The following is a 15980-nucleotide window of genomic DNA, read 5'->3' on the forward strand; positions in this document are numbered from 1 at the left end:
GATCCAGGGACTGGATATGAAGCCCTGTGAGGAGAGATTGAAAGTCTCAAGAAGACAAGACTGAGGGGAGATATGATAACTCTCTACAAGTACTTGAAAGGCTGTCACAAAGTGGAGGGCCAGCATTTCTTCTCAAACACTCCAGAGTCCAGGACATGGAATAAGGGAGTTCCAGGAAGCTCAAGTTCCTGGAAGCCTGCTCCCAGCTAGACATCAGGGAAAATATCCAGACTGCAAGTGCAGTACAAGAATGGAACCAATGACCTAGGGAGGTTGTGGGCTCTCCCACCCTAGAGGCATTCAAGATGCAGCTGGCCAGCCATCTGAGAGGGATGGTTTAATTGGGAGTCCTGCACCGAGCAGGGGGTTGGACCTGATGGCCCTCTGGCCTCTTCCAATTCTACTTGTCTTTGGTTCTATACACTATGTAATTTTCCATTTTTTAAAACCTCTAGAGCAGTGGTGCCCAGACTTGTAGCAATGGGGATATAGCTTGACTGACAATCATTTTGTGAAGAAAAAGCAACAAGCCTGTAACTTCCCTTAAGTGTTTAATTAATAGATGAAATCACAATTATGATACATGTTTTGCAAGGGAGGGCAACCCATGGCCTCCCCCAAAACCTGAAGATCATGCACAAAAAGGTGTTTTGGGGTCACACCTTCAATTTACCTCCCTCTTGGGGTGGGTGAGGTTTGAGTGCATGCATGGCCCAAGGATACCTCAGTTTTGCAGTTCCCCCTAAATTGGTAGCACATGCAAAACTTGGGGGAATTCCCACTGATGGGAATAAATGCAGTTGAGAGTTTATCCATTTTGACCAGAAAGATCTCTACACTGTCCTGGCAAAAACTGAATTTAAAGCTCTTCCAAATTTCACTTAAAAGTGCAGTTCCAACTCTGAGTCAGAATGCTCATCAGACATTAGATTTAAATGTTCTGGCAGTGGAGTGGGGGATGAGTTCAAAGCTGAGAGGGTGCTAGGAACACCTGATTTCCTCCCCCCCCCCCCAACAAAAACCCCAAGGGTCCTTCCCCAAAAAGGGAAGCATGTCTTTTTCATAAGGGCTTGTTTGGGCTTTGCACACCTCTGACAGGTCAAGATCTGACACCTCTTCAAGGCTTGCAAAGGGGGAAATATGTACCTGCATCATGGGGTGTGTATTGCACAGATTGGGTACCTGAGACATTTGAGTACCAGGCATCCACCCAGCCAATGCACCCCAGACTCTCTCTGATGTGGTACCCCATTGTGATAGCTTCATGTAAATCAGGCACAGCAGGTTAAAACAAAAACAAAACAAAACAATGAGTGCATTATCTCTAAGCATGGCAAATGTTTTTTCTTTTCTTTTTTTTTAAGAGGGGTGATCACAGGGAGGCCCTCCAAGGTGCAGCAGGGACAGCTTGGAGGGACAACTCATAGCCGCCCCACTCCCAAGAACAAAAAGTTTTAAAAGCAAAGGCTGCCATGAGCTGGAAACAGCTCTTGGGAGCAATGGGGGATGGCGGGAGACTTTGCCAACCAGCCCCAGATGCTGCTTGGACATCTTTGGCAACGCAAGCAGGCAGGGGGCTGCTTGCCGAGTACAGCACAGCTTCTTTGCCACTCTTGGCGAGTGGCTCTGCAGTGGTCTGGCTTGCCCCAGGATGGACCACGGCTGGGTTTGGATGTCAGCCTGACCACTTGACAAACCCTGGGTTGTCAGGGTGGCTTGTGAGCCAAACCCATCACAGGTTAATATGACATGCTAACCCATGGCCTGCTTCATGTATCATGTCAACCCAGCCATACTGTTCAGAAGGAAGTAGACAGCGCATGGGGGAGAGAAGAAGCTCTTCTTCGGGAGCCCTCTTGGAAGGAAATGAGGAGGGTAGTTACTTGGAGAAGGGCCTTTTCAGTGGTGGCGCCCCGACTGTGGAATACTCTCCTCAGGGAGGTTCACCTGGTGCCGTCGCGCTATTCTTTTTGGTTTCAGGTGATGACCTTTTTATTATGCCAGTATTTTAACAATTAATTGTTTTTATCCTGTTTTTATTACTATTTAGATGCAGTGTGCTGTGTATTGTTTCTTATGGTTTTGTTTTTGTTTCCTTCTTTGTAAGCCATCCAGAGACATTTTTTTAGGAATGGACAGCATAGAAAAAATTTAAATAAATAAATGAGAAATCCAGCATTGCTATCCAGTCTCCTGGAGTGTTGAATTTTGCAGAGGAATTCGTTCAGGTGGAAGCAAAGAACGTGGTGGTAGGAGCAGAGCTTGCCGGGAGGAAGGAGTGCATAATTATGTTTGCACACACTCTGAGGAAGTAAAGGGGGGCTCTTGAGGTGAGCAGTTTTTCTGATCAAGCAAACAACTTGAAAGGGAAGTGAAAACCACTCCCGGTGCCGTTCTGCAAGCAACCTGATAGCTTGCCGAAGCAGGAGGCCCTGCTGCACACGGTTCCCTGGGAAAGTGCTGAGCCGCAGTGCATGAAAACACTGCTGTGATGACTACTGTTCGCCCCGTTGGCGCACTCCATGCCAATGGCTGTTTTGGGTTTCCAGACAAAGAATATTCATCCATGTAGTTCACTTGGTCCCTCACAATTTAGGTCCTGTACTTCATGCCTGTGGAAGCCTCCTGCTACACTGAACTAGGAAAGTCTGCATAAAGTTTAGATCCACAAATTCCCAGTCTGCTAACCCAGACCCACTGATAGCAGTTGGAGGAGAACTGACTATGGGAACACCAGGGTTGGCCTGTGTAGAGGACTTGTTTACTCAGAAGTAAAGTCCTCTGTGACCAATTAGGCTTACTTCCCACATACATGGGTTTAGAAGCCTTACAGAGTATAATTGTCCACAATTTGATTTAACTTTTGAGAACTTGTTCCATATCAGGAAGGAAGGAAAGAAGGAAGGACACAACCTTCTATTTTCATCTATAAAGCAATTTTAGAGGGGTTTAACTGCACTGAGAAATTAGCAAGGTGTAGTTGATTCAGCTTTCTCCAATGTACCAACTGATCCGCATATTCAGCAAATAATATGCATAATATGGAAACAAGGTTGCTCAGATTTGGGGAACTGGTTTATGACTTCTCTAGGCTGGTGGTAGTTGGGAACACTCTGGAGAAACCACTGTAAGCACTGAGGCTGTGGCCTAAATCAGCCTTCAGCAGACTTGCCCTCCAGAAGTGTTGGACTCCAAATCCCATAATTCCCTGCCAACATGTCTTTTGGTGTGGGAATCATGGGATCAGCAACACAAAACATCCAGAGGATGCCAGGCTGGAAAAGGCTGATCTTAAGCAGGGTATATTTATCTATGTTGTAAGCCGCCCCGAGGCTTCGGCGAATGGGGCGGCATAAAAATGTTTTAATAAATAAATAAATAAAATAAATATTTGTCTTATTCATAGAGACAGTTTGCCTTTCCTGATGTAAACCAGAAATCCTTTAATAATATCATATTATTAATGTTCTACCAAATGTTAAGAGACATCATGTATTAATTGTAAATATACCATATTTTTAATATTTTTATATTAGATGGAAACCCTTCTTAAAGATGCATTACTCAGAATTTCTCATAGCCATTAGAATAAATAAGAGTAGATTTCACAGCTTGCATTCAATAACATGCAAATCACATTGGGTGTTAGGCTGGAGTCAGTTAATAATTTAAAAATAATTCTGTCCAATGGTAAGATCAATATAATGTTCCAAAATACATGTTTGGGCAAGTGTGTGATCTCAGTTTACAAGAGATCACAACAATTCTAGTTCAAATTTAGACTAAAAGCAAACATATTAAATGAAACCAATCTGAGAAGGCCTGTTGGAAGAGAGACATCATTAACTCCTTCTTGAAGGTAGCAATCTGGGTTATTTGGTGCCCCTCTCCTGACTGCCCATTCCATACTTTAGGGGCAACCACTGAAAAAGTCCTCTGGGACATGGGCATTAATCTTAGCGAAGCAAACTTCAGAAGATTATCCCCAGAGAATCTTCCTGGCAAGGTGGAATATATGGGTAAAATCACTCTGGAAGGTATTTTGGACCCAAGCCATGAAGGGCTTTTAAGGTTATTACCAACTCCTCGTTCTGTACTCAGAAACAAACTGGCAGACAGTGCAGATTCTTCAATATCAGTGATATGTGATCTGCCCATGATGTCCCAGAGACCAGCCAGGCTGCCATATTTTGCATCAATGGCAGTTTCCAGAGTAGGCACAAGGGTAGCCCTATATAGAGCACATTGCAGAAATCGAGCTTAGAAGTTACCAGCCGGTCCTTCCATTCACAACAGAGCTGCTGAAGTGATAAGCCATCATTCCTGTACCATTAATCCCACATGTCCTCTGGTACTGACCTTATTACATCCAGTCAACATAAGATGGCACCTTAAGACTGAAGTGCTAGTGTGGTAGCCCACATACTCCGTCAAGAAATCATAAACAACCAGTTCACAAATTACTGAAGGCAAGGGCATGATTGGGAGAAAAAGGAGAAGATCCTTGTGCCACAGAAAGATCTGTTTATGAACTGTCCTATAAAAGCATTTTTGGTTGCCAGCCATAAGGCATCCTTCATTCAAATCATTTTTATAGAGAATCAGAATGTGTTGCCCATCACTTAACTTCCATGGTGAAGTTCTGTCTTTCTTCAGACATCATTTGTGGCATTGCAGCACCAGCCTATCCTGTGTGGGCCTGCTGAGCACTATGGAGCACTCTGCTGAGCGTGGGGTACTAGCATTTTGATTAATGGCCTTTACTTTGAATTGTTTATTTTAAAATAGTTGCTTCCCATTCATTCTCCATGACAGCAGCATTCTTGAATTTTTGAGGTGTCTTCCTTTTGAGGGTGTCAATAACTATTAACTAAATCATAAAAATCTTTGTCCTGCCAGAGTAGCTGCTCGTTATGGTTTTTAATTTTATTTGTATGTGCAGCTTTGTAACTGCAAACAAAATTAAAACAGATTTCAATCCCCTCCCCAAAATCACAGTGTGGTTGGATTCAGATAACACAACAAGCCAGGTTGTTTTTTTACAACCATTTTTTACATGGTGGTCTGTTGAGTTGTCTGAACCCAGTCATGGTATTTCACCATGATAAGTCTGGTCTTTAGAAATCATAAGAAACAACAGTTCATTCTATGGTTTCTCTGTACCACCATGGCTTGTTGCATTGTCCAAATCCAAGATCATGGTTTCCACATTCCTGTATGTAACTACCACAAAGTGCTCTGGAAAGAGTGGCAACTGCAGGAGTTGCTCCAGCCATCTGGCCTCTGTGTGCAGACCAATGAGGAAGAGGCAGACCAAATGGGGGGGATTGAATTTCAGGCACAGTGGCTGATGGGTTACATGCCAAAAGTGGGAGGACTAAGCAGCAAGGATGGAAACCATGTTGATATAGGAACCACTTGATCACCTGTCAGGTAAATCATGGAAACACACACACACACACACCACGGTGACCACACAGTTGCTTGTTGTGCTGTGTGAACACAGGTTCTGGTTGCAAGATGCAAACTTAACAGATGAAAGTGCAATCTTGTTTATGCCTATTCAGAAGTAAACCCCACTGAGTACAAAAACACTTACTCCCAGGTAGGTATACAGAAGATTGCAGCTTAAAGTTCCAGTGCAGAAAATGGGAAGTGATTAGATAACAGCAATTCAGAAATGCTACAAAGAATGCATAGGAAGCATTTGATCAGCCAGAAGGAAGCTTCTAATTAAGGGACCATTACGGGGAGAAAGGTGGCTTTCAGGCCCTGATCAGGGGGCAGTTGCCTCCCCAGCAAGCAATTTTTTTTAATTTTTACAGCTGCTGTGTGTGTAAATCATCTGCTGTGAACTGCCCCCTGCCCCCACACTCCCTGGATTTGGGTCTGCAGCCTTTGCTGAACTGGACATACTTCTGAGGGCACCTGCAGTGAGATCTTGCCCATGGAGCTCCATTCACAAAAGTTGCCTCAATCCAGTTCTGGGTGATTCCATTCCCCTCCAACTATCACTTGTCACACATACAGTCTAGGGTCCAGGTGATTCCCAAGCCCACTGCAAAGGCTTTTTGGGATTTCAGGGGACTACAGGGCAGGGAAGAGGAGTAGAAAAGTCTCTAACTTCTTTCTGCTCACAGGAGGCAGGTCAGTAAATTGGACAGGTGTCATATTTTCCCATGCATTTTAAAAACTATTTTTGCAGTTCATCACATACATGGAGTCTAAGGGGATTTAAGGTTTAACAGATACAAGTTAACACAGGTTAAGAGCTAAATGTGGAACATTTCTTACTTTGAATGGCCCCTTGTGCCCAGCCGCCTTGTGGTGAGAAGAGGAAATTTCTGACGAATGGTCTAAAGTGAAATGTCAGATATTAAAAATCTGGAATCATTAAGCTCAAAAAGCAATATTGATAAAAGGACAAACATATCTGAACATGTTTATATCTGTTCACAGTAGGTGACATCAATGTCATTGTTAGACTTTTTTAAGTAGTAAAAAACCTCTAAATATCTGGATTCTCTATGTAGATCCATAACAATTTAACATGCCATGTCAAGGTGAGTCTATGCAGTGCTCTCATTTTACCCGTGCTTCTCATTTTGAAGTGCTTTCTCTAGAAGCAAACATGACAAAACTGACATACTTTGGACACATCATGAGAAGGCAAGACTCACTGGAGAAGACACCCATGCCAAGGAAAGTTGAGGGCAGAAGAGAAGGAAGACCAAATAAGAGATGGATTGACTCTAGAAAGGAAGCCACAGCCTTGAATTTAGAGCAGCTAAGTAGGACTGTCATGGATAGGACATTTTGGAGGGCTCTCATTCATAGGGTTGCCAGAAGCCATAGAAGATTTGACAGTACATAACACATTTTAATTGATTCAATTTAATTGATATTTAATTCATCACATTTTAACAAGCAAAAAGGAAGTGCTGATTTACTGGTCAACACATTTTTGTAAAGTATATTACTTTTTAATACGATTATTTATATAAGCAGCACATGGCAGGCACAACTGGAGAAGCAGGATTCCCTCTTTACTCACACAAGAATGGAATGCCTCTTCTAAGATTGTGACACAGGCACAAACCATCTAAATCCAAAGGAAGACTTCCCCCTGCAAACTATTATTTCAGTCATGCATAATCGACGTATTAATCAATCAATTGATTAACCAGTGCAGATGCCTATAATCAGATTTTCCAATTGTATGAAATGAGGGGAAACATAATTGTAACTTGTCTGAGACAATTGGTGAAAAAAATGTGGCCATGAGGAGTTCAGGATTCAAGCTAGCCATGCCTTTTTCCAGAAGACTATGCTCTCACCCATGTTTTCTCTTCCCTGGTTTTCCACCCCGTTCCCCATCTACACCCTGACTATTCATTCCACACCCTGTGTAATTAAGCACGCTCATTCCATACCGCACCCTTGGGTGCTCCCTTATGATTTACCTAAATAATTGATTTCTGCAAACTTTGGGGTTTCTCTAAGCATCATGACACCTTTCTCTGCAACATGGATGCATTCTTGGAGAGTGAGTATATGCAGCTCCAAGACTGTTCAATTTTCTCTGTTAAACATTCCCAAAGGAAAATGAGAACGAGCTGCATGAGTCAAACTGTATTTTGAGAGATGCAAGGGAACAGGACCAAATATTTGGAGCAGGGTTGCTCCAAATAAAGAAGGGTGATTTTTAGAAGGGTGATAAAGAAGAAGCTTATCGACCTTGCAAACCTCTATCAGTTTAGATGTTGTGGACGCCCCAAAGCATCCTGGAAATTCACAGTTTGATAAGGATACAAAGAATTCTGAGCTCAGTCATAGGGTTAGAGTTCTCAAGCTTGGGTGCAACTGAAATCAGTGGGATTGCTAACATCCAGAGATAAAAGGGGTATTTCACACAGAATGCCTGGTGTTTTTTAATTTTCTACATTTCCTACACCATGGCATTTGAAGATAAAACATATTAACTTAAAATTCACATTTGATTTTTAAAAGGGTCTCCTTCCACTTTGGACAAGAGCCATGCAATATTGATCAATGTTCCAAACATGACCAATGGGTATTTTCAGCATTGTGTATGCAACTCTTCTGGAAACACTGGCAAGACATTTGTATTATATTTGTAGTCTAGATCTTCTCCAGAAGTAATGTGGATAGTGGTAGCACTCTTTGGTTTTAAAACAAGTTTATCTGGCTTGGCAAAACAATTGAAGCATGTGTTGATACTGGGGAGTTCCACCAGCATTTAAGCTGTTTTTAAAGACACCCCTTGAAATTGACTTTTGCAAGGGGACAGCTCAGTGTGAGACATATTGACAGAAGTTCCTGCCCCGTACAAGACCAGAAGTCCAACAACAGAAGAAATTCTGGAGCCAGAATTCTGGAAAAGCAAGCAGCTAAGTGAAAAAAAGACAATCCCACTCTTTCCAAAGTTGGAAGAGGAAGCAATGCAAGTTGTTTTACCAAAAAGAAAAAGAAAAACCGTTTAAGGTTAATTCTTTCCAATTGGTAATGAAGCCATTTAATATCATAGGGAGAAGAGATTCTGATTTTCATTAAACTAATGTGTTTCAGCTCTTCGGGGAAATTGCAAGAGATCATGGGTGTTCTTTAAAGAGCTGATCTCTGAAGCTTTCTTGGTGTTTAGTTTCAGTAGTTCCTAATAGTTCGAATTTAATTTGGAAAGCCCACCTCTCACATTGATTAAATAATTTCAGCATTAAAGCATGAGTGGGTGGTTACAGGTAGGAAGAAAATATCATCTTGCAATCCTATCCTTTCAACCTTTCATTAACCGGTCCTTGTTCTCACAGTAGTTAGTGCAGAAGGTACATTCCTGCCAACTTTGATAACTCCACCACTCTCTTTCCCATATGTTGTTGCCTCTGGAAGTGAAATGTTCCATCTCATCTGCTGCAGATCCCAGGCATTTAGTACTGTTCTTGCTCAATACCATGTTACCAAACACAAAGAGCCCTGAGTATATCCCACTAGTAGCTGGACTTAAAATCACCTTTCCGTTATTGAGGGCGTTTTCAGGTCTGTTTTCATGAAACTACTGAGAGATTTAGGCATATGACACTTGAAGGAAGTGTAGGAAATGGTTTTGTTCTATTTACCTTCCCAAAGGTTGCTGCACAGGCAGGTTCAAGTTTCTCCTTCCTGCAGAAGTCTAGGTAGTGTGCATAAAGGATGCACCTAGGCAAACAAACTCCTTCACATACAATATAATTCTCCTCCAGCCTGAAGATAAAAAAGCCAACAATATACAGTATGCATTGCTATCTTAATTCCTAATTTCTCCACCATTTTTAATTCATTGGTTCAGAATTTTAAGGAATACTTTGTGCCAATAAGAACTCCAATACATTATCCTAATATTTTTTTAGCGCTGCAGAATCCAACAGTCTGATCCTAAAAATTCCCAATCTAATTAGTGACAAAGGATTATTTATTTCTCTGACATATACTATTTTTTCCTATGGGCTCAGGGTGACTTATGGAATGTTAATACTCTGTCCCCTGTGGATTCACAAAATAAGAAAATCAAATGCTTTAGAGAAAAAAAGAGGCCAAATGAAAAAGCATACTGTAAATATAACAGCTATTTTAAAAAACAAACAAGCAAACCCTTAGCCAAAATATCCTCACCACACTGTAAATAACCAGTCCAAAATTTCCATCCATAGAACAAGGCTTTGTGCAGGCAAATATCCACTAAGTGCCTCCTTAATAAAGAGGTTGACTGATGATTTCTTCTAATTTTGCCCAGGAGGGAGAGGAATCTTCTTGTGCCTAAGGGCTGTGACAGCCCAGAAATGTGTGTTGCCAGATTTTGTCAAACCTATTTTCCCTACTTTTCTTCAGCAACTCATTTATTTATTTATTTGGGATATTTCTAGCCTGTCCAATCACTTTCGTCTCTGGACGGCTCACTTCCATTTCTGCAATGACGTCACAGAAGACCCTAAATCGAGTTGGGGTGACTATATTAAGGGGGAAAGGTTATCCCTTTTCACTTACTTACTTACTTACTTATTTAAAGTAAGTAAGCTTTGTAATGTATGCCACAATGACAACGTGATTGTTCCTTGAACAACCCGAATGTAGTAGATAATCTGGGTGGTTTCTAGACTTAAACATAAGAAGAGCCATACTGGATCAGCCCAAGGGACCAAGAGCCAGTGTGGTGCGGTGGTTCAAGTGCTGGACTGGAGACCTGGGAGACGTGGTTCTAGTCCCCACTCAGCCAGGGGCCCACTGGGTAACTTCAGGCCAGTCACAGACTCTCCGCTCCATCTACTACAGAGAGTTGTTTTTGCCAGGATAAAATGGAGCCCTGTGAGCCACCTCAGGTTCCTCACAAGATGGAAAAGGCAGGATATGAATGCATTGTCCTTGTCATCCCCTAGCCCAACATTCTGTTCATATCGTTGTCAACCAGCTGCCCATGGGAAAGCTGCAGGCAGGACAGGAGTACAACAGCATCCTCCTGCCCATGTTCCCCAGCTGCTGGTGTATTTAGATACACCACCCCTGATTCTGGAGAACTCTGAGATAGCCTAAGCTTCTCAACAAAAGAATTTGGGATAGCCGATCATATTGCTTAACAGCTGATGCTGGGATGGTTAACAATATCATACAGAGCTTCAGTTGGCAACTGGTTTTTCTGATAGCCGCTCTGAAATGGGGGGGGGGGGGGGGGGGGTGTTAAGGATGCAGGAATCAGCACCTCACCTTCCAGCTGTTCCCACAGTAGCCTGCCACCTTGCTTTCTTTATGTGGGAGGAACAAGGGGACATTTTGTCCATTCATCTTTTGCCTCTAGGTTGATGGGCCAGGGGTGTCTAGTCACTTATGCCCTTTGCAAAGAGATGGGTTCTGGCTGTGTAATGTCAATGCTAAATTCATAGGATGATCATGGAAAAGCACCTTTCAGGATATATATCCCAGCTGCTTACATCAAAAGGATTAGAGAGTAACATTGAACCTTCAGTGACATTGATATCATACTGACATTGCATGGGATTTTGCTGAAGGCAAGAGTGCTTGGCAGATAAAAGAATTTATACTCTTCTCTGCCCAGTTCCCTGAGCATCTTTGGGTCTCTGGTAACATTTTAAAGCAGTCTTCCCAAACCAGGCACCATCCAGATGTTTTATTCTACAGCTTCCATCAGGTCCAGCCAAGATGCCCTGATTATAGGGGGATTATAGGAACTGCAGTCCAAAATATCTGAAGGGTACCAGGTTGATGAAGGCAGTTTGAGATGTTTGGACCAAGGAGCTGGACTGGACACAAAACTTTGATGAATCAATGCACTTATAGCTCATTCCAAACAGTTAATAGTTCAGTAAAGTGATATCATGGATCAATATATGCAGAGTAAGAAATTGACCCAACTTCCTAAAGCATTGGCATGCAGTATTTGCAAAAGTGTGTTTGTGCGTGCATGTGTGTGTCTAATCCTATGCAAGTTGGGACAGAAAAAAGGCCTACAATTCCCAGCATGCCCCATCCTGGTGGTGGTGGTTGTTGTTTTGTCTAAACTTGCATAGACTGTACTTAGATTTCAGTTTATTTCATGAGAGATTTCATACAGCCTGCTCAAGGAAAATGTGAACCCAAGCAGATTTTGCTTATTCTATGAATCTACCTGTTGGTGGTTTTCTGCCCATGAAAATAAAGAAAAATAAATGTAGCAGGTAAAGGTACACTGAATCTGCACTGTGGGCTGGTTAACAAGCTTACCATTGCAGGGTGAGCTGTGTCTGCTTCTTTTTATCCTTCATAATCTGAGTGATAGTTTTCTTTGGAGGCAAATGTTTGCTGAGAGATTTTATCTTGTTTTCAGGAGTCTCTCCATCCTCCTCTTCTGCAGAAAGGGATTCACTGCTAAAATGAATTTCTGAGTGCAAGGGGGTTTGAAAACAAAATACAAAAAATCAAAATGAACTGTGAAGTGTTGTCCTATGTCTGCCTGTCTCTTTTGAGTGACTAGATGTATACTTGGAAAGATATACACACTTTCAGACTTGGATTTCCTTGAGAGAAGTGTCTTTCCTGAGGCAAACGGAAGTTATGCTGACTGGAGAAGTGCAAGACCAGATTGGTAGGTAGGTAAAAATTAAAAATAAAACCCTTCATATATGCTGTTGTTCCACTATGTATTAAAAACTTCCCATGGCTGTTTACCTTTAAAAGAAATAATGTTGGGTTTTGCCTTTAAAGTGTGTTGTGTGGCTAGTGAAGCTGCAAAGAAAATCACCAGGTAAAACTTTCTCCACATTTTATGCTGGCAAAAGTTAATCCTGGCTGAACTGTGTAGGTGGGAGGAGACTGCGAAAGAGTAAGCAAAAAGAATGCCTGATGAACTGAGAATGTGAATATTACCAAAGCAAACAAAAGTTGGTCCAGTAAATGTTGCTCTTTTAGCTATTTTATTCATCTCTCACATACATAGACAAACTGTAGAATTTTGGGTATCGCCTCTATATAATCTTACACCAGTGGAAATTAAACCAAATGTGTACATACATAGATGGATGCCATAAATAATTTTGTGCTGTTTGTGAATGTGCAGACTTCTGCCCTATCAAACTCTGTGCTGCTAAAAGATTATAGAATAAGTAGCTAGAGATGTGACTGATGCAAAGGTCTGCATAGCTGTAAATTCGGGGGGGGGGGGGCACACAAATGCAGGGAATTTACATTCCAGTCCAGTGTGTGTTTACTTGGAAGTAAGTGCCACTGAGCTGAGTGATACTTACTCCTCAATGCTTAGGTCAGATAAGTAGACAAGCCAACAGAGGCAAAATGGGATCATTAGGAAAATGAGGAATTCAGTGTAACTGAAAGCCTGCGTACTTTTCCTCAGCAACTCCCAAAACGTATGTTAGCTAAAACCAAAGATGATGGGCTTCCCATCCTGTAATCTAGTGTCAACCAGTTTGCAGGACAAGCTACATTATTTGTCACTTTCACTTTTTACTTTGATGTAATATAAATAACGCGACAAAATGGAAAGGCAATTCTTTGGGGGGAAAGGTTCTTGCTGCGGTGGATGCGGACCCACCGCATTTAAAACGTCAGTATCTCAGAGATATGTTTAGATAAACGGCTTCATTTGTGTTTCCCACAACAGAACTCGGCCCCAGCCTCTGTTTCCATTGTCCAGCCTCGAAAGCAACACATAACAAACGAGGAAATTAGCAATGTCCCGGAGCAGGTGCAAAGTGCCCTCGCCTGGTCCAGGACCCAGCGCGCCCGCGCATGCGCCTGCGGGAGCGGCCGCTTGGTCCACCCAGCGCAGTACTGAAGGCGGCGGCTCTCCGGAGCTTCAGGCTGGTCCTTTCCTCGTCGTGCCTGTGGATGCCCGGGGTCGCCCCTGCGCCTGTCTGCACGCCAAGCAGGTGCTCGCCTGCTGCCCCACCGAGCCGCCCCCCACCCGGGCTTCACAGGCTTTGAGCAGGCCCGTGGCAGCGAGGGCGACGGGAGTCCTGCGGAACTTTCAGCCCGCGGAGGCGAGCCTGAGTCCGCATCCCGCTCCGGAAACGCGGGCAGGACGATTTGCAGGCCAGCGGAGGTCGCCTCGCCACCCCAGGCATCCCGAGGCCGGTTGCGAGTTCGCGCGTCTCCCGTTCAAGAAATCACGCGCTACGGGGCCACGCAGCAGGTGCCTCCGGGGGAGGGGGAGACGCGCTTCTCGCGGAGCCCGCCCGCGCCCCCAAACTGTCTCTCCTCCCCGCGCAATGGAGCCGAGCTCTGCCCCTTCGGCTGCCCGTCTGAGGCCGCCCCCTCACCTGCCTTGATCCCCGCGCGGAGCTCCGGCTCCCGGTGGCCAACGCGCAGCGCGCTGGCCGGGGGCAGCGCCTCTCCGCCGGCCGAAGCCCGGAGCAAGCCTTTGGTCAGCAGCTCCGAGTAGCAGTCGCCCTCCTCCTCCTCCTCGTCGTCGTCGTCGTCGTCCTCGCCCTCCTGCTGCGCCTCCTCCTGGAGCTGGCCGGGCTCGAAGGCGCTGTCGCCCCTGGCCGGGAATCTGGCCATCGCCGCCGCCAGCTTCAGGGCGCCCCGTCCTCCCCGTCCATGGGGCGTCGCGGGCGGCGCAAGGCAGACGAGAGCGGGGCTCGGCGCCCGGCACTGGCCTCCCTGCTCCGCGACCACAGGCTGAGGGAGAGGACGCGACGCCGGGCGGGCGGGCGCGCAGGGGGACGCGTCCAGGATCAGAGCCGAAGAGGCGGGCGCGCTCCAGGCAGGCTTGCTGCGGGAGAGGAGGTGGTCCGCCGCGAACAAGCCGCTCGCCCCGAGATCACTGCCGGGCTGGGCAGAAAGGAAAGCCCTACCCACCGCCCGTCGACGGGGGTTCTGCCCCACCGCGACCGATGTGCTAGGCGCCCCCTCCCCCGCCCCGTCCACGCCCTCGCCCTCCTTGCTCCCTGGAAACGCTTTTCTCAGCTCAGCTCCAGCAGCCCCGTCAGACTCCTGGAAAGTCTTGGCAGCGATGTGCATCTCTTTTGTGCATGTGCAGAGTGGCGTTCTGGGCTGCAGAGTTGCTCTGGTAGGTTCTCTCAAAGCTGGGTACCAAGAACAGCAGAGGCTGTGATTTACAAGCAGGAGCTCAGCCATCGCTCTCATAGCAACAGGCTCGAATCACAGTACACGAGTTGACACTGGATCTTTCATTTTTACAAAAATACTGTGGAATGGGTGCAGCTCCAAGACACCCCTTATAGATGAGACAGAGAGGGATATAGTATTTCTTCAGTCAAAGTGAGAGGCATTGACCACCTACAATGATGTGCACTGCCAGTTCACAGTAGAAATGACAGTACCACCCCTGACAGTACCATTGCAGTCTGCTTGTGTTTGTGTGACCATTTTCAGGGTGCTTGGAGGGGTTGCTATGGGAAGGAAGAGGAGGCAGGGAAGTTCTCCTCCAACAGCCCAGTTTCATGTGCCTAAATTTTGGTTCCAACCATCAACAAAACTCACCACCTACTCCTCCCTGCATGTGGAAATCTAAAACTGGACTAATGGGTATGAACTGCCCATATGCAGACATCTTTTAAAAAGATGGGCATACAGTATATTGCACAATCCAGAAAGAATCGGCATGGGCTTTTCCTGACTGTTTGAATTGGCTTGTAGAAGATTTCATCCAAATGCACAATCACATAGACACTCTCTTGCCATTATAAGACCAGAAGGAATGAGGGAATCAGGAAGCTCACTTTGCTGAAGCTCTTCTTTCTCCTTGTTGCAAGTCAGGATCGTCTCCCCGCTCCTGACCTGCTAAGGATCCTTCCTGACTAGTGGGTGCCAACAACACAGAGCAGACACACCATACATACCAGAATGCCTGCAGGGAAAAGGTAGGTCCCGTTCACAGAGGGGAGAGCCATAAAACCTGTTGGGTCATTAGCACAGCCCGGAACTCTTTCCAACCTGACCTCAGACTCTGGCAATCCATTAGAAACTGACCATGAGGTGAAACTGATCAAATCTCCCCTGGAGCATTTAAGGTAGATTCTAATTCCTCCATTCATTGCTGAGTTCCATTTCACTTCATGTCTGTACTGCCCAATTGCTGCACAGTTAAAACTACAACTCAAACTGCTATATAATAAAAAACATAAATCTTTAATGCACCCAGTCGCCCAGTTATGACTTTCCAAGTTAAGAACAACCCCTACTTACGAACAAGCAAACCTGGAAGACCTGCTTTGTCCTTGAGTGGCAGGCATCCACCTGCGGGCCGTGAGTGGCAGATGGCAAGCAGCAAGAGGGCACCCGCAGATGGCAGACAGGAGAGGAAGGAAGGGACGAGGAAGGGATGACGAGCAAGGGAAGGAAGGAGGGAAAGGGGAGGTGGGGAAGCAGTGAATGGCGAAGTTGGAACTAGTTCCATGGTGGCAGCAGAGCTAAAGTAGTTTTTCATGCTCATGACAACAAGCATATCCAAGCCAATG

General features: G+C 45.0%; 1 protein-coding gene across 1 annotated transcript in view; it reads right to left on the minus strand.

Moving 5' to 3' along the window:
- The window catches only part of RFX6 (regulatory factor X6), a 46410-nt gene extending 31773 nt beyond the window's left edge, over positions 1-14637 (minus strand). Inside the window, exons 1-4 of the mRNA XM_044420437.1 lie at positions 13818-14637; positions 11767-11923; positions 9135-9258; positions 6295-6356 (exon numbers count right to left, since the gene is read on the minus strand). Of these exons, the coding sequence (XP_044276372.1) occupies positions 6295-6356; positions 9135-9258; positions 11767-11923; positions 13818-14637 (1163 nt within the window). The remainder of the gene's footprint in view (positions 1-6294; positions 6357-9134; positions 9259-11766; positions 11924-13817) is intronic.
- Between the last annotated feature and the right edge of the window lie 1343 nt (positions 14638-15980).

The sequence above is a fragment of the Varanus komodoensis genome, unplaced genomic scaffold, assembly GCF_004798865.1.
Source record: "Varanus komodoensis strain SLA01 unplaced genomic scaffold, ASM479886v1 scaffold1, whole genome shotgun sequence".
Lineage (NCBI taxonomy): Eukaryota > Metazoa > Chordata > Lepidosauria > Squamata > Varanidae > Varanus > Varanus komodoensis.